General features: G+C 43.8%; 1 protein-coding gene across 10 annotated transcripts in view; it reads right to left on the bottom strand.

Moving 5' to 3' along the window:
• RBFOX2 (RNA binding fox-1 homolog 2) overlaps window positions 1–19,533 on the bottom strand; it is a 234,797-nt gene that overhangs the window by 118,339 nt on the left and 96,925 nt on the right. For 8 of the 10 annotated variants that reach the window (XM_088481211.1, XM_088481214.1, XM_088481206.1 and 5 more), the window contains exons 2-4: window positions 9,420–9,644; window positions 8,521–8,664; window positions 4,006–4,059 (exon numbers count right to left, since the gene is read on the bottom strand). In XM_088481211.1, the coding sequence (XP_088337337.1) occupies window positions 4,006–4,059; window positions 8,521–8,664; window positions 9,420–9,644 (423 nt within the window). The remainder of the gene's footprint in view (window positions 1–4,005; window positions 4,060–8,520; window positions 8,665–9,419; window positions 9,645–19,533) is intronic. The other 2 variants (XM_088481208.1, XM_088481207.1) reach the window with 1 other exon arrangement.

Genomic DNA, 19,533 nt, shown 5'->3' with positions numbered 1-19,533 from the left:
TATTTTTACGAAGTACATAAGACAAGGATAATGGAGTTAAATTTAAAATATGTAATTTCTACAGTAAATCTAAAAAATTCCACTATTCATTTTTCCAGGCAGGTTGCTTGCGATTTCTTTTTGAAAATACTTCTCTTCGATTAGACCCATAACCATAATTTCCATGTAGCAAACACAAGATGCTTTAAACATTAATAATGCTTTCATCCACATGTAAATGTATTGCCTTCTTACACAGAAAAATTAATAAGCAGGAGAGCTAAATTTAATAACCTTTTATAGTCAAACCAGTACAGTTTGGGAATAAATCCAAACCCCAATTAGAGGGGGGAGAGGGTGGGACGTTTGCTTTAACCCTACACTGTAAAAGATCTGCAGCATACATCTTAGGCACTCTAGCAATGTAAAAATGCTTTGCAAAGTTAAACCAAACTTGTAGTAAAACAGATCAAACAAATGCTACTTTCAAAGTGCAAATATTGGCAAAATGGTATTTGGCAAATGATAACAAAATAATATGTTTTGCCCATGTATCTTTTACCTCCACAGTGTGAGTGTTAACACAAAAATATACAGCTCCATTCCGATGAGTCTTAAGGGGCCTATCCATTAGCAGATAAATTTGAACGATGAACGATTTATCGTTCAGTCCAATTTATCTGCTAACCGATAGGCTCTGAACGATATTCCCGCACCGACATATTTGGTCTTTTGTCTCTCCAACATATTGGTCAATTATCGTTTATCGCTGACAGATATTAGAAATATCTGTCGCGGTAAACGACGAACGATTTTTTTTTATGAAAATGAATAGAAACATAAAAAAAAAAAACACCACTCCCAGAATGATGTCATGCAATATCGTTCGCAAAAATCTGTCATGTACATGACAGATATCTGTCACAGCAGCCCCAGGAATTTTCAAAAGATAAATCTTTTGTCTTTCAGAAAGATCTGCTAATGGATAGGCCCCTTAAAACATTTCTCTACAAAATATATAATTGCAAACATATGTTTTGTTTTTTATAAAGGAAATAAAGAGTCTGCAGAACCTTCTACCCACTAAATTTTTTAATAATAATAAATGCTAAACCATCTGTTCATAGAGCAAATTATGTGGCAGACACAAACAGGTTACACAAACCACTTCTATAGTGCAATGTAATAACCAAAGCTCTGAAACAATTTGATCCATTCCACATTTCAAAGCCTGCTCAATTCTTGCCGACAGCAGAACCTGGAAAGGATCAAACTGCCACGTATTGCATTTGTATTCCTAAACATTCTAGAAGGGAAAAAGGGAATGGAGTATGAAGTTAACTTGTTAAATTAAACCTGTTGTAGAAAGAAGTAAATACACTTTAAACATATGTTAAAACCGATTTAAACATATTGACAATTATGAAGCATTATACCAAAGTTCCTTTCACCTTTTCAGAGTATTTGCCAGAGCATACACCACCTATCTAAAGAACTGGAGTAGATCAGAGTTTCTGATAGGAGGTCAAACATGGAAATCTATTATAAATTAGGTAAAATAAATATTGAACATTTAAAGGAAGTGTAGTGTAAAGTAAGTAAAAAGTACTGATGGATGGCTATACGGTAATGTATTGATTAAAAGAATCAAATTTCCAAATGGAAAATGCTATTATTTCTCTATGGTTTTATTTAATGTTTAACCACTTCATTTGGCGTCTCATGTCCTGGACAACTCCTTAGGCAGAGATTAAAGTTGGGGAAAGAAAATTAACATGGGAACAACCGATGTTAATATGACATGATTGTGATCTGTAAACCCAAAAACCAACTATTGGGTTGGCATCCCATAAACACACCCTCTTTTTGCTCTAATATTCGTCACTGCTACCTTATAGACATGCCAGCAAATCACACATCATTAAATCCTTAATAGGAATTTTTCAGCCTTTCAGCATGACCTAATTGAGGCTGCAGCTTACTTTAACTCTTACTTGCCAGATACAGTTCGCCCTTATGAACATTCATGCTTTTGCAATGTGTAACGTTGTGGGCCCTTTCCTATTTTTTTTTGAGTACGTGAATAAATATTAGTTTATTTATCTTATTTCAGAGCAAATCAGTGTTTATTTTGTCTGCTTTTAGAATAGTTACATATTTTAGGTAGCTTTTAGGGAGGAAAAATGGAATCCATTGATAGTGTCACAGAACTGGTGCTACACTAGAAAAAAAAAAAAAAAAACACATTTACTGGTGTTAAATTAGTGCTTAGTTCTCAATTATAAGACCCATGAAGAAGTCACACGTTGGGTTTCAGCTACGGTCAATTGCACACAACTGCAAAGCTGCTCAGTGAGTAAGTTAGATAAGGTGCTAGTGCAGTGATGAGGGAGATATATATATATATATTTTTTTTATTTTATTTTATTTTATTTTTTTTCGCAATAATAAAAAAAAAAAAAATCAGCTTTTTAAGCTTTTCCAATTGTAACATTTACATGTGTGTGTTACATGCAGCATGTGAACAGGCTTGTGTCAGAAAGAATGCTGGATTGGGAATGCACTTTGTGTTTTTAATACAAGAATAGTAAAGTAGACTTCTACAATCTGATGAAACCACACGTTAAATATTTCAGACACGTTCTGTAATATTGTAAGAGAACAAAAATTTTGTATTCGTTGTTTGTTTCTTTTTAATAAAATGCAACCCAGATCGGAGTCAAATATAAAATAAAAGTTGCTTTACAGGCAGAGTAACACAAATCAGATTAGTAAACTAATATCGAAAGTTAACAAAAATGTTATTACTTAGTAATATTTAAATAGTGAAGGTAAAACACAAGAGACCTAGGTAATCAAATATCACACAACTTGTTTCTGTCTTGCAATACAGTCATAACTTCCCAGTTTATGGACTTGAATTCAAACATCTATTTAATTGAAAAAGGTTTTAATAAAAGGTAGTGGTAGTTAGTGATCAATGTTAGTGGATTTGAACTATTTAGTGAAAACAATTAATCAAACTCTCCTTAACAATATACTTTAATTATTCTTTATGTGGTACAGAATGTATTGCTAATGAGAATTTTAAGGTGGTATGTCAAAGATAAATGCGCCCTAATACTATCTACTTAATCCTCAAATATTAGCTATTGTTCTTTGTAACCGCCTGTAGACAGGTGATGCATGTGTGCGTGGGGAAATTTGGGCAGACAGGACTAGAAATTTGGAAACCCAAAAAGGGCATTTAACAGCTGTACGCAGACAGAATTGCGTATAGTAGAAAAGGAAAGAGGAAGGAACTGGATCAAAAGTTAACCATTAACTAACCCATCATAAGAATCCCCTTACAACGCTAACTAACCAATCATTAAAGAATCCCCTTCGGTGGACAGATAATGGTTTGGACACTGCATTCATATTTTTCAATTGAGAATAGGGCCATAACTAGGAATAATCAGCAGCAAATAGGAGCTTCATGCAGCATAATTTATTAGTATAAATAAACTCAAGAGTTTACGGGTTGGGTACGGAGTCAAGGAGGTCAGGATGCCGGCGGTCAAAATGCAGACATTGGCACTCCGACACCTTCAGTTAAGTACCCCTACCCTTACCCTCCCCCCTTCCCTGCAGCCTAACCCTATCCCCTACCGTAACCCCAATACTTTCTATCAGGGTGCCGGCGAATTTGGGATTATGCCATCCTTCAAGAACACTAGATTTGACTTCCATCATAACTCTCATCATTCCCAGTTCTTGGACATTTAGCTAAATTTAGGAAATGGCATCTCCTGGGCAACGAGGGGTGGCAAAACATTCCTGATTCACTCTTAAAAGCAGATACACAGTGAATAAAAATAATTATAATAAACCCTCAGAGGACTAAATAGGTCCTAAAAAATTCAGTAGAAATTTAGTCACCACCCTATATAGCAATAACATTTTCCCCTGTTCTCCTGGGAGGTCTGATTCCTGCTGTGTGTGATAAAGTTAAGAGTGGAAAAAACAAAAAGTGAAGTAACCTACCTTAGAGCCTCTTTCATTAAAAATTATTTCAACATCGAGAATTTTGCCAAATTGCTGGAGAAAAACACAAAAATTGAGTTATATAACCATCAATGAAACACAAGAAGTAGGTTTAATCATCTAGTAATACACAAACCCTATTTCTGTTTCAATTTGTAACGCCAACAAAAGTAATTTAAAAGAGAACCTGCAACCTATAGTACAGACAACACAACTCAATAGGTTTACATTAACAGTGTGTAACTGCTGTATATAACTTTCAATATTTCTCTGGGGATAGCTATGAATATTCATGAGTTTCTATGTCTGTGCAAGTGAACATCCCAAGTACACGCAAAAGGATGCTGACTGTGCACCTTCACAAGGGCAGAGAAACAAAATCTGTGCACACTATAGCAATGTCTAAAGCTGGGCATACACCTCCAGATAAAATGCCTGTCAGACCGACAGACATTTTATCTGGCAGCCTGCCAGCCGCAGATGTCCACGGCATACACTGAGATTTCCCAGTGCATTTGCCCGACATCTGCGCTCCACCCCCGGGGGAGGAGACATTTCCCTGTTCCTTCCTTGGGAAGGAACACCGGAAATGTCGGTCTGCGGCCGCAGCTGGGCATACACTGCCCAATGCGACCGACAGGTTACCCCCCAAATATCGCAACAAACGGGCATGCTGGACAATCCGGCATGCCGGACTGAACAATATTTAACCCTAGGTCGGCCGCACACACTACAATTATCGGGGCGATCTGCGGATATCTGGCGGATCACCCAGATAATTGTAGCGTGTATGGCCAGCTTTAGGCAGTGTTTCCCAAACCCCATCCTCAGGGCATCCTAACAGTCAAAATTTTAAGGGTATCCATGTCGGAACACAGGTAACTTTAGTACAGTAGTCACACATTTATTTTGATTGTGCTTAGGCACAGGTATCTGTGCTAGTCTAAGGCATTTATGGCAGAGAAGCAGGGACTAAGTTTTGTTGCTGGTTTGTATGTGTGTTATTACTTTTAAATAGAGATTAGTATTTTACTTTAGCCATACAGTTACTGACATTTCTCACAATTACATCACAGGTACCCAAAGTAAAAAAATGGGTAGATAAATATGGCCATTTAAGTGGCAATACAATTTGGTGTTTAAGCAGCATTTAAAAAAAGTGTTCCCATGTAAGTTTGGCCAGAATAAGAGAACTTGCAGTTTTGCTATTGGAAGCACATATAAACATGAACACACTTCTAAACCATCTAGAACGAGGTTCTGAAACTTGGTCCTCAGGACCCCACACAGTTCATGTTTTCCAGATCTCCTGGCAGATGCACAGATGTATTCATTATTCACTGACACATTTTAAAAAAAATCCACATGTGGAGCTAATTATTCCACTTGCGATTCTGTTAGGAGACCTGGAAAACATGCACTGTTTGAGGTCCTGAGGACAGAGTTTGGTATGCTTCTAGAACACAGGTTCTCAAAACACATTCTCAAAAAAACAAAAGGTGGTTTATATGCATTTTAACATGCACAGAAAGTACACACTGCAAATGCCTAAATGTTGTGTGTGTATGTGATTTGCCATTATAATGTAAATAGGGGAGTAGAGGGAATAGTATTTTTGATAATGTTTAATAGGAGGGAAAGTGCTATTACGTTTTTAACAAAACTTTTCGTCTTATCAAATTGTATTTTCCTTCAGTTTATATAGAAAAACCAGGATATATATATTATGTTGCCAGTCGACAATGTTACTGCTGTCGGCAGCCCTATGCCAGCACCACAATGTCAACAAGGTTAAACCGCTATTTACAGTATAACATTTTAAACCTGCTTCCTTAACATATTTCAATTAATACTGCTTTATCCACTTAACGGACTATCTTTTAAAAAATGGTCAGACATGTTCTTCGTTTATGTCAGGTTCCCAAATGTGGTCCTCAATGCTCCAACAGTTTATGTATTAGAGATATCCATGGCTGAGCACAGGTGACTTAATTAGTACCTCAGTCAATTTGATTTAACCACCTGTGCACAACCATGGATATCTGTAAAACATGAACTTTTGGGATGCCTTGAATACCGCGTTTGGGAGCCTCTGGTTTATGTAATAAAGTTATAAATGTCTTTTTAAAAATATTAAAATAATTTTATAGTCCATAGTCCCCCATTGCAAAATCACCTCCCCCAATCAGAAATAGCCACCCCAGTGGCATAAGATCCCCAGCAATATCCACGCCACCCTCCTAGTGGTAATAGATCCCCTTCTCACACTTTTAGTTTAGGCACATACCCCCGGAGTGCCGTTCACACGGTATTCTGGGGCGCAATTTGCTGATTTCCTCCATTATAGACAGGGGATGTATAGTGGTAACACTAATGTATTGGATGTGACCTGGTCAAATAAAGCACTCCTGTCTACAGTCGCATCTCATGCAGTAGTGCCAGGCAAGAACATTTTAGGTCACAGTAAACAGGTCGTATATACAGTATTTAATAAAATACACATCTCAGTTTCCTTTAAAAGTACTAGCATTGAACTTAGGTGCAAATTTGCTAAAAATTAGGAAAATAAAAAACAAACAAAAAAACACCAGCAAACTGATATTCTGATTTGTACAAGATAGATAAAAATAGGGATGAGTAAATCTGGAGGTGGAATATGCCAATGTGATGTTCCGGTGATATAATCTTCGAATTCCGATCATGCCTTCACATTCCACAGTATTCCATTCCACACTATTTATAGATTTGCATTTCACACAATTTAAACCCTATGAATAGAGCTAGAATGAAGAATGTTAATTTATTGTGCTTTGTGGCGTGGTTGGTGTAAAACTGGGCACAGTCTATGCCAAATTCTACTGACAAAATTAGGGAACCCTTAGTCATATATTCCATAGAACAATATGAAAAATGTAATTTATCTCTAGTTAACTTTTTGATTGCTGTATTATATGGCAATTTGCCAATAAAGGGAATTCCAGTAGTGGCATTCTACAGGAGGAGGGGGCACTTAATAAAGGCTCTTGAAAATAAATACACGCCGTCTCAATATAAAGCAGGGTACACAGAACATTTTCAATTGCTGTACCCAAAAGTGAAAAAATAAGTTTGTTTCTTTTAGAAATGTCCCCCATTGTCACACCAATCACTTAGGGGTCTATGTACTAAGCCTTGGCGAGAGATAAAGTGGACGGATATGAGGTACCAACCAATCAGTGTTTGAAAAATGACAGTTAGGAGCTGACTGATTGGTACTTTATCTCCATCTAAGGATTAGAGCCGTATTCAATTTGAGCGGACCCGCGATACTTTTCCGCCGCACGGACTTTGCGCCTACATCGTGTGTTTTGCAGGCGGAAAAGTATCGCGCGCGTGCCTGCGTATCCCCGTATTCAATTTGAAAGTACATGAAAACGGGACCCGGCGAAACTTAAACAAGCGGAACGTACTGTCAGATTTGGGGAAATCAGCCTGACATCCCCCAAAAGATGCTCTGACATGGGGGTTAGCTATGGTTACCCCCGATTTGGCTTACGGAAATGTATTTGGTGTTTTTAAACGGGCTCAATAGCTGCTAAATAGCGTTTTTGTATAAGTGGTGCAGAATAGTATCCAGGAATTTTTTTTTTGCAGAAAATAACTTCTCAGCAAATTTGGGGTACTTGAAATGGGGGCCAGCATATTGTAAAGTTGCTAAAGTTAAGTTTAAAAAATTGTGTAAAAATCCACCTGCCGCAAGCACGTGCAATGGAAAAAAACACATGGGGCATACTTGGGGACCCCCCCAGAGTCTAGTTCGCTAGTTTTTAACTTTGTCCCACAAACTTTTTTTTTTTCGCCCTCAAATTCAAAGTGATTTTTTGGGGTGTTCTTAAGTGTTTTTTAAACATTTAACACCGTTTACCTTTGGGGGACTGTCTGAAGGCTGCACAGGGGTTCCCGCAGCGTTGCACCCCAAAACCCCAATCCTGCACTTTTTTCCGCCTGCTATTCATAGGCAAAACTTTTTCCGCCTATTACACTGCATTGAAGGCGGAAAGTCTTTCAAATTGAATACAGCAATACTTTTCCGCCTGGCGAAATGACGTCATTGACTAAACTTTTCGCAGATTCCGGCTTTTCGCCTCAAATTGAATACGGGCCTTAGTATTTAGACCCTTTAGTCTCTCCTATGGGGCACCCACCAGAGGTATGAGCAGTAAACAGTGTCAACTGCTGACTTGGAACTGTTCGCTAGTCTCCATTTTGGCACTTTACTCGGAAAAATAGACCACACGACACAACCCACTAGTAATTTACTTCCCCTTAATGTCAGTGTTTTCCTTTGTACTTTAATAGGACTAGAACATTTCTTATTCCCCATCAAATGTGAGAGGGTTTTAGTAACTATTTAAAAAAACAAACAAAAAAAAACCACTCTTTTTTGCTATTTTAATACAGCACCCATTTGATTTTTATTGTTCTGGTCATTCAGTTTTCTCTCTAATAGTTTATCAAATAACCAGTGAGACTCACCCCAAACATTTGGCGCAGATCAGGATCTCGAAAACGAAAGGGTATATTGGAAACATGAAGTCTTTTGGGGGTCGGTTTGGATTCAGTGCTGTCGTTAGTCTGTGTTTGTGTCTGTTGTCCTTCTGTCTGTGCTCCATCTGTCTGCTGGTTTTGAAAGATACAAAGAGAAATAAAAAAGGGAAGTTATCCAAGCTCAAGGTTCAAGGCAGGGTTGTTCAACGGCCAGATATGCATTTAATCAGACGAGTCAGCTACTTCAGCAGATATTTGGACGTTATATAGTGTCATCTGACCAGCATCTGCATCACAAATGATTCCATATGAATAACCAGGCCAAGAAATGGTATTCAAGATTCATTTTGGAACTTTACCATATTCATTGCAACCAACTGTGATTTCTTAAAACACTAGGGGGGAGATTTACCACATCTTGGTCAGCGATAATGAGGAAAGAGAAAGCACTAACCAATCAGTTTGTCATTTTTTTCTAGCTCAGTCTGTAAAATGACATTTGGAAGTTTATTGATTTGGACTTTGTCTCCACTTCCTCTCTCTCCAAGATTTGATAAATTTCCCTCTAGGTAATGAGGAGCAGTCCTCATTGAAAAGAGAAAGCGATGAGAAATTAAACAATGTTTGTTGCAATGAAATTTGCAGACTCTTCTAATAAATTAAAAATAAACATAAAACAAAAAACAAAACAAAACATTACAGTGCAAAAGAATACTGGGGCTGGAGAGAGTGGAGTGGAATAAATGAGGAATTAAAGTAAAAGAATAAAATAGGTAAAAGGAGAAAAGGAACAGACAAAAGAAATAGAAAAAGAGATGAGATGGAGAAACAAAGATAATTAAAAAAGGGAATAAGGTTTGTACAGATGATGTGGACAGCACACGTACCGTGCTGGAAGCATTAGCTGTGCTGGTGGCAGGGGCATTATGTTCTGCATGGCCCTGTCCTCCTCCATATAGTGGCAGCCCAAGGTCAGTGGGTGGAGTGGAATAGTCCTGCGTGTGCTGACTCCCATATTCTGTAGATAGACCATTCTGGGGTGGTGGGGGGAAAGGAATAGCAGCAAAAGGTTGAACCATGGTATCAGGAGTGGCTGTTGGCTCCTGGTTACCCTGCAAGAACACATTAATAAATTAAGGTACAAAATAAAAATTATTAGTGAACTGGTTCCATAGTTAAACTCAAGGCTCAAGGTTCGGTATTGGCCAAATACATATTTTGCAAAGAACTAATGAATCTGCTGTTTTAAATCACTTTGATGCAGTAAGTATTCATAGAGTATATTTTGTAGAAATCAGATTTACCCTCAAAAGACATTGCTTCTCTTTATTTCATGCACAGCCACAGTACTTCTAAAGCTCAAAATGCAATTTCTGATATTCTGCATATTTATTGAGCTTCCTAGTAACTACTACGCTTCAGCCAGAAGAAAATCATATGTACATGTAACAAGTACTATCGAAGGAGTTTGAACTTGAACATGAAATCCTCTGAGAAGCAACAAGTTTGCTGAATTTTATTTTAACTACGTTTTACAAGTATATAAAAAAAAGAAGCTTGTGAGCTTTGCTTTACATTGCCATCTCTGAATGGATGTTTACAGAATTAAGGTTCCAACGCCCCTAAAAGACATTTATAAACAAATTAGTAATGGCACTGGTTGCTCGCATGCTCATTAAACTCTCTGAACCGTGAACTTTGAGTAAGGCAAAATAATGAAGGACAATTATTAATTGGTTGCAATACAAGTAAAAAATAAACAAAAAATAACACATACAAAAAGATGGCCTTCAAGACTCTGAAATATGTACTTTTGTTTATCACAGTTTAAAAGTTCAAACAGATACATAAAGTAGATTATGCTCATTATAGATTATGCTGTCCTCAAACATCGCTTTAAAATTTCTTCCTGTTAAAATATGTAAAGGACACACAAAAAAAATTGCATGTTTCCTGTGTTCTTTACTGTTTGTGCCGATCTAGAAAGGAATAGTGAAAGGCCAATAAGACAATAGTTCAATGATGATTGAGAGACAAAGAATACTGATGGAGGTATAAAGCACACACAAAGTTCTGTAACATCTGGAAACTATTGGCGCCATGATGATCCATGACTAGAAGTATGAGCAGATGCCAAAAATAGAGGATTTCTGGAAAAAGGCAAAGCATCTGAGCAGAATCCAGAGCAGTGAAAGGAGAGATAAGTAGAACCAATATAGAAATAGATATACAAATGTGAAATAAAGAGAAAAAACTAAAAACAATGCAAAACAGTACAATTACAGACATCTGAGCATCAGAGTCATCATGAAAAGCCAATAAGGAAAGCTGGGGAAAAAAGAAAATGAGCATATGGGGGAACGACATTATCCATAGGATTTGAACAATCCCCAGTTGTACAGTGTTGAAAATGTGACAGCGGATAACTGTGTGGTTATGAACGCCCAACACAACAAAAAAATGTATATCTTTGATGTCTTCATTTATAATCATTCCGGACAAAAACAAAGCTAAACATCCCAAAAAGACTAAATTTAATATCCGCGTTAAATAACAAAGATTTTATATTTGTTTTATTTACCACACAAATTTGTCAAACCACTACATATTTTTAAACCAGCAAAACATGCCTAGAAATCAAGCAATATTCATAGATATGTAGTTATATGCATCAGATACCTGAGGTCACTTGAATGCATAGGACCTCCCAGTCACAGTATGATAGCCTATGAATTTAAATTTTGTCCAAACTTTGGGAGTCTGATGCCTGACAGGCTAACACTGGGTACACACCTAAACGATATAGCTGCAGAGCGAATGATCTGCAGATACGATACTGAGCAAAAGTTTTAGGTTGGATGCGGTCAGAATGTCGACCGCTGGGATTACAGCGGTCAGAATGCAGACACCGAAATCCTGACACTTGTCAGAATACCGGCCCTGGCATTCCAACTGCTGTAATCCCGAAGTACGTACTGGAGCTAGGGGGAGGGTTAGGCTGCGGAAAGGGGGGGGGGGGGGGGGGGGAGAGAGGTTAGGTTTAGGCTGCGAGGAGGGAGGGTTAGGCACTGGGGGGTGGGGGTTAGGATGAGGCATCGGGGGAGAGAGGGTTTGGGTTAGGTTAGGCTCACTTACTTAAGGGGGCGTCAGCATTCTAACCTGGCCGGGATGCCGGCATCAGGATTCGGACTGCTGGGATCCCAAATGCCGGCATCCCGTGCCCAAACCGTTTTAGGCAGGTGTGGAAAAAATGCTGCAAAGTACGAATGCTTTCAAAAATAGAAGTGTTTGCATTTTGTTAATTGATAAAAATAACTAAAGTGAATGAAAAGGAGAGAAATCTAAATCAAATCAATATTTGGTATGACAACCCTTTGCCGTCAAAACAGCATCAATTCTTCTAGGTACACTTGCACAGTTTTTGATGGAACTCGGCAGGGTGGTTGTTCCAAACATCTTTGAGAACTAACCACAGATCCTCTGTGGATGTAGGCTTGCTCAAATCCTTCTGTCTCTTCGTGTAATCCCAGACAGACTCAATGATGTGGAGATCAGGACTCTGTGGGGGTCATATCAACACTTCCAGGACTCCTTGTTCTTCTTTACACTGAAGATCGTTCTTAACAACATTGGCTGTATGTTTGGTGTCGTCCTGCTGCAGAATAAATTTGGAGCCAATCGGACGCCTCCCTGATGGTATTGCCTGATGGATAAGTACCTACCTATATATGTCTCAGCATTGAGGACACCATTAATACTGACCAAATCCCCTATTCAATTTGCTGAAATGCAGCCCCAAACTTGCAATGAACCTCCACCATGCTTTACTGTTCCCTGCAGGCACTCATTGTACCGCTCTCCACCCCCTCTCCCACCGCGTCTACGGTCCTCAACGTTGCCAGTTTATTTGTGCTTCTTCAAAAGAGTTTGAACAACACATCTTGAAACCTTAACCTGCTTTGAAATCTTTGCGTGGGAGAGACCTTGCTGATGCAGTATAACTACCATGCGTCTTGCCATGGTGTATGATCTGTGACATGAAAGTCTTCTACAACCTCACCTTTGTAGCAGTTTCGCTGTTCCTCACCCAGTTTTAAGCCTCCTACACAGCTGTTTCTGGTTCAGTTAATGACAGTGTTTCATCCTACATATGACTTTGGGCACAATTCTACTCTACACGATGTGAATAGCGCCGGGAATCAGCTCCCAGAGCTATTCAATTCTGCGCAAAGTTAGGTCGGAGAAGGCTCATTCTGGCGCCTTAAACAGGGTGTTTAGGCACGAGAACGGACATTCTCCAACTAAACTTCCCGGCGCGATGCTGATCCTGACTATAATCCTACAAAATCCCTGACTTTGTGCAAGCGTACCTAGAAGGCAGCAAAGGGTGGTCACACCAAATATTGATTTGGATTTCTCTTCTGTTCATTCACTTTGCATTTTGTTCAACCCAATGACTCTCAAAGTATGTAAATGTACTAAGAAACAGCGCTACACTAAAAAGGATCTCTTGCCTGAAGCCACAGAAATCTGTTTTGTTTTTTTTGTTTTTTTAAATAGAAAAGCATGTTCAATAATAAGTACAGCAAACTATACTTGCCGAGAACAGATGCTTAAGCAGTGTAAAACGGGATAATAAATCAAATATTCAACTTATAAAATAATATGAGATATGGTAAGAACTTACCCTTGTTATCTCTATTTCTACGAAGTCCATAGGGTTCCACAGGATACCTTGGGGTATAGGTGTGACGTCAGTCGCTGGGCACCATAGAGTTAAGCTTTCAGCCTCCCAGGATGCACTAGGGTCCCCCTCCTATACCCTGCCCCCGAGCCAAGGCACCTCAGTTAGTTATCAAGCCATAGGCCGGAGGAGGAGAAGGAAGAGAGAGAAAAAAGATCTGGACACATACAAGAATCACATTCTCACCAGAGGGAGACGGAAAACCGGTGACCAGAGCAAAGCCCATCTGCAGCACAGGTGCGACAGGGCGGGAGTCCTGTGGAACCCTATGGACTTCGTAGAAATAGAGATAACAAGGGTAAGTTCTTACCATATCTCATATTTTCTACTTCAGGGTCCATAGGGTATCCACAGGATACCTTGGGGATGTCCCAAAGCAGTATCCTTTAAGGGTGGGGACGCTCCTGTGCAGAAAGGAGAATCTGCCGCCCGAAGGAAGCATCCTGAGAGGCGAAGGTGTCAAACCTGTAATACCTCACGAAGGTATGGACAGACGACCACGTAGCAGCCTTGCAGATCTGAACTGCCGAGGCACCACGTCGAGCTGCCCACGAAGGACCCACAGACCTAGTGGAATGAGCCTTCAGAGAAGGAGGGACCGGTAGGCCTTCATGAAGATAAGCTTCAGAAATAGCCATACGGATCCAGGCTGCCAAAGTTTGCTTTGAAGCAGGCCAACCCTTTTTACGGAAGCCATAGAGGACAAACAAAGCGTCCGACTTCCTAAACGAAGAAGTGCGGTCAACATAAGTCCTTAAGGCCCGCACAACATCCAAAGAGGCCTCACCCACGGAAAGACCAGGCGAGTTAAAGGCCGGAACAACTATTTCCTCGTTAACATGAAACTGGGAAACAACTTTGGGAAGAAACTCGGGCCGAGTGCGGAGCACTGCCCTGTTCCCATGAAAAACCAAGAAAGGGGGTCTACAAGAAAGAGCCCCTAACTCAGAAACACATCTGGCCGAAGCAATAGCCAGAAGGAAAACAGTCTTAGCTTTTAGCCATTTAAGATCCACTGAGCCCAGTGGTTCAAACGGCGGTCCTTGGAGAGCCCTCAGGACCACAGCCAAATCCCAAGGTGCCACAGGTGGAACAAAGGGCAGCTGAATGCGGAGAACACCTTGCATAAAGGTGCGCACATCCGGGATTGTAGCAATCCTAAGGTGAAACCAGACAGATAGGGCAGAAACCTGTACCTTCAAAGAAGCAAGGCGAAGCCCATGATCTAGTCCCGCTTGCAGGAAGGCGAGAATCCGAGACAGACGAAACTCCCGCGGTGCATAACCTCTCGGTCGACACCACTGGAAGAACGTATGCCACACGCGATGGTATATCCTCGCGGAAGACGGTTTCCGAGCTCGTAACATGGTACGCACCACAGAGCTGGAAAACCCCCAGGACCTCAGCATGGCCGTCTCAACAGCCACGCCGTCAAAGACAGCCGAGTCAGGTCCGGGTGAAGGCAAGGACCCTGAGACAGAAGGTCCGGTCATAGCGGCAACCGCAGAGGACTGTCCACGGACAGACCCTGAAGGTCTGAGAACCAGTGCCGTCTGGGCCACGCGGGAGCTATCAACGCGAGCGTCCCTCCTTCCTGTTTGAATTTCCGGATTACCCGTGGAAGAAGGGAGACCGGAGGGAACAGGTATGCGAACCGGAACGTCCACCGGACGGACAGAGCATCCACCAGAGACGCCCCTTCGTCTCTTGTGCGAGACCCGTACACCGGCAACTTGTTGTTGTGCCGGGACGCCATGAGGTCGATTTCTGGAAGACCCCACCTGTCCACCAGTAGTTGAAAAACGTCCGGGTGCAGGGACCATTCCCCCGGATGAACGTCCTGGCGACTTAGAAAGTCCGCCTCCCAATTTAGCACTCCCGGGATGAAGACCGCTGATATGGCCGGAAGATTGCGCTCTGCCCAAACCAGGATCCGAGAGACCTCTACGAGAGCCGCCAGACTGCGAGTTCCTCCTTGCCGGTTTATGTAGGCCACGGTGGTAGCGTTGTCCGACTGGACCTGCACCGGGTGACCCTGGAGAAACCGCTGTGCCTACTGGAGAGCACTGAAGACCGCACGGAGTTCCAAGATATTTATTGGAAGCTCCGCCTCTGTCGGCGTCCACCTGCCCTGGAACAAGTGTGGACCCGAAACTGCTCCCCAGCCCCGAAGACTGGCGTCCGTTGTCAACAGGACCCAATTTGGAACCCAGAACGGACGTCCCTTGTTGAGGTGGGTCGTCTGTAACCACCACGCAAGGGACAGGCGAACCTCCGGGGTGAGCACAATCGTCTGGGACTTCAGAGACTGAGGCAGCCCGTTCCACTTGGACAGGATCAGGTGCTGCAGAGGTCTGGAGTGAAACTGGGCGTATTCCACCATGTCGAACACCGACACCATGGAGCCCAGTAACCTCATCACCGAGTGTAAGGACACCCGGCGGCTGTGCAGACAACTGCGCACCCTTGACTGTAAAGCAGAGATCTTGTCCTCCGTCACGAAGATCCTTTGCTGTCCCGAGTCCAATAAGGCTCCAAGATGCAGAATCCTCCGAGACGGGATTAGAGTGGACTTCTGCCAGTTGATTAGCCAGCCGTGCCATTGCAGCAGTGCAATGGTCAGGTCCAAGTGGCGTAACAGGAGCTCTGGAGATCCTGCCACCAATAACAGGTCATCCAAGTACGGCAACATGCGGACTCCCTGCAGCCGCAGAGAAGCCGCCATGACCGCCATCACCTTGGTGAAAACACGTGGTGCTGTCGCCAGGCCAAAAGGTAACGCCCGTAACTGGAAGTGGTCGCTGCGGATTGCAACCCTGAGGAACTGTTGATGGCGCAAAAGAATAGGGACATGCAGGTAAGCGTCCTGTATGTCCAATGACACCATGTAGTCCCCCGGTTCCAGCGCCAGAATGATGGACCATAGGGTCTCCATCCGAAACTTCGGGACCCGCAAAGACTTGTTGAGTGCTTTGAGGTTGAGAATCGGACGATATGACCCATTGGGTTTCTGTACCAAAAATAGATTTGAATAGAAACCCTGGCCCCTCTGGGAGAATGGAACAGGCACTATAACTCCAGCCTGGAGCATAGTGTGCAATACCTTCCGCAGCTCCGTAGCCTTGTTCCGGTCTGATGGTAGACCCGTGGTGAAGAATCGAGCCGGGGGTCTGAGCCGGAAGGAGAGGGCGTACCAGTGGGAAACCACCTCCAGAACCCAAGTGTCTGTCGTAGTGGTCGACCAACACTGGGCGAACTGTAGCAGGCGGCCTCCCCCCCTGGGATCCCCCAAAGGGAGGCCCGGACCGTCAGGCCGCAGGCTTGTCATCTGGCTTGGGGGCCGGACGTCTGGTACTCCATGCCTGCTTCCGGGGCTTGGCCGATTTCTTAGGACCAGCCTGTCGAGGAAACGACTGTGGTTTGGGCCTGCCCTGGGCCCTAGATGACCGAAAGGTCCAGAACCAGAAGGAGCAGCGGCCGACGGGAGACAAGCCGATTTGGCTGCCGCCAGCGTGGCCACAATCTTATCCAGATCCGGACCGAAGAGAACTTCTCCGGTAAACGGCAACGCCTCCAGACCCTTTTTGGAATCTGCGTCCGCCTTCCAGGATCGCAGCCACAAGGTGCGACGAGCAGCTACCGCTGCTGAAGAGATCCTAGACACCAGAGTACTAATGTCTAGGGCTGCCTCGTTGATGTAGGTGGCCGAATCACGGAGATTGCCAATCAACTCCGCCTGTTCGGCCGGGCAGTCGGAATCAAAAGAAGCCTCTAATGAATCCGCCCAGCGCTCCATCGCTCTGGCAACCCAGCAAATGGCCATAGCCGGCCATGCTGCCCCCCCCCCCCCGCAAGGGAATAAGCGGACTTCAGGCAGATTTCCACCTTGCGGTCCGTAGCATCCTTAAGGGAGGACATGGATGGCATCGGCAATGTGGCACTACGGACAAGACGGGTCATGTGAGAATCCACCTGTGGAGGGGATTCCCACTTTGCAAAATAATTATCCGCGAATGGATAAGCCACCGCCAGGCGTCTCTGCGGCTGGTATCTTTTGCCAGGCTGTTTCCACGCTTCCTCTAAATGGTCCACCAACTGACCCGAAAGAGGAAAGACTGTGGCATCGCCCTTCACATCCTTGAAAAAGGCATACTTAGATTTAGCCGCTGGGGGAACTTCGTCCTCAATCACCAAGGCTGTGCGGACCGCCCGAATAAGTCCAGGAATATATACTTTGGACTTACGATCAGGAACCTCTCCATACTAAGGACCCTGATGCTAAGGATCCAGAATCTCCCCATCATCAGACGTCCCCTCGTCATCCTCATAAGGAGCCGACAGACACCACCGGCCGTTTATGCGGCCGCATCATAGACTCCCCTTGCAACACATCCGACAAGTGCTGTACAGAACTCGTCAGGGAGTCAATCCACGCTGGCTCCTGAGAAACCGGGAGCGGGGAAATAGGGAGACTGTGGGGCACCACCAATTGTCGTGGGAAACCCTGCATGGGTGACGACACCACTGACTGCTGGGATAAACCCATCGGTGTAAACGCGGGCAGCGGAGCCAACTGGCCCGCTAAGGCTGTAAGCGCCAGAGCGAAACAAGCCCAGGGCGGCTCCTGTACCGGTGTTGTAACCGTAAGAGGCCGCGCCATGGACAAACACTGCCGGCAAAGGCCCTCCGCGCTACCCTCCCCCTCCGCTAATGGTACTTTACATGTAGTACACTGTAGCCGGAGGGGAAAATCACTTTCGGACATGATGGCACCACGTATGTGACCTCTCTCACCAATTATAACTTAAATAGGCGAGAGACCACCCGGCAGCACCGCACCGCAAGGGCTTAGCAGAAAGAACAGGGACAGTAATAAAGCTGACAGTTTAGAGAAAAGTTACAGGCAGCAGCGCTAGCACAGTCACATACAATGCAAAGAAAATCAATTCCTGCACTAACAGCGCTGATCACAACTACGCAGACACAGGGCCTGGTAGGACACAGTGCTGCATACACAGACCTGACCAGAGCGGAGGAGAGGTATGTGGGGGGACCCAGACCACGATGCTTCCGTCCAGCGCTTCCAGCATCGTTCACCATGCGTTCTGGAGAAGATGGCCGCCGAGGAGCAGAGAGGAGGCTGGCCTGGGGGAGGAGCGCTGCCACAGGACCAGTCGGCAGCATGCAGAGAGGGCTGTGTGCAGTGGGGGAGGCGCCGGCTGTGAGACAGGGAAGGCGCGCTCCCCTGGCATGCATTTAACCCCTGGGACGCCGCAGCGCTACCGCTCTGCTGCGGTCCGCTGTCCCAGGGGGTAGTGGAAAGCGCAGGTTGGTCGCCTGGCTCCACGCTGCAGCCAGTCCCCAGGGAGCCCCCTGCCTGGGGACTTAGGACCATGTGACCAGCGGGGACCCACCGCGGGACCCCGCTGCTTACCTTTGTCCCCCTTGGATCCGGCCATGGTCCGGAACATCTGGGGTCACCGCTAGCTGTGACCCCAGATGCTCACCAGCATCCCCGGATCGGTACCGGCGTTCTGGTACCGGCGTTCTGGTACCGGCGGGGTGTAGGGAAGACAGCATGGACTTCAGGACTGACTGTCCATGCTGTACATCCAGATGTGCAGCCACAGCTGCACTGAAGAAAGCTTCAGGGGCTCTTCTAGCCCCCACTCCGACAGGTGCACCCGACGCCGGCCGGGCACCAAACTAAACTGAGGTGCCTTGGCTCGGGGGCGGGGTATAGGAGGGGGACCCTAGTGCATCCTGGGAGGCTGAAAAGCTTAACTCTATGGTGCCCAGCGACTGAAGTCACACCTATACATCAAGGTATCCTGTGGATACCCTATGGACCCTGAAGTAGAAAGTAATTTTTTAGCTCATAGTGAGGCTGGAAATGCACATAAATAGTGTGCTGGGGATTAATCAGATATTGCATTTAAACCAGAAGAACAGCAAAATGAGCAATTGCACCTTTTCATCCATTTCCCCAATCATTTACGATTTTATCTTTTGTAAAGAAAAATCAATATACACGAATACATTTGTGCATACAGTACAAGTGCTAAATGTACAAATTGAACCTGTATCCTATTGTAGAGATATTATTCAAATGCCCAATGTCGCATAGAAGTATTTTTTACCTCAAGTGGATGTGATTACTACTGCAAAGTGAATGGTTTGACCTAGTAACACAGATTCACAGTATGTCTATGTGGCCCCGTGCTCCCTGTATGAGAGAACTAATATTATTATTAGTT

The sequence above is a fragment of the Taudactylus pleione genome, unplaced genomic scaffold, assembly GCF_031769625.1.
Source record: "Taudactylus pleione unplaced genomic scaffold, aTauple2 ptg000266l, whole genome shotgun sequence".
NCBI lineage: Eukaryota > Metazoa > Chordata > Amphibia > Anura > Myobatrachidae > Taudactylus > Taudactylus pleione.
The sequence above is the reverse complement of the archived record's forward strand: the minus strand, read 5'-3'. Positions and strand labels throughout refer to the sequence as shown.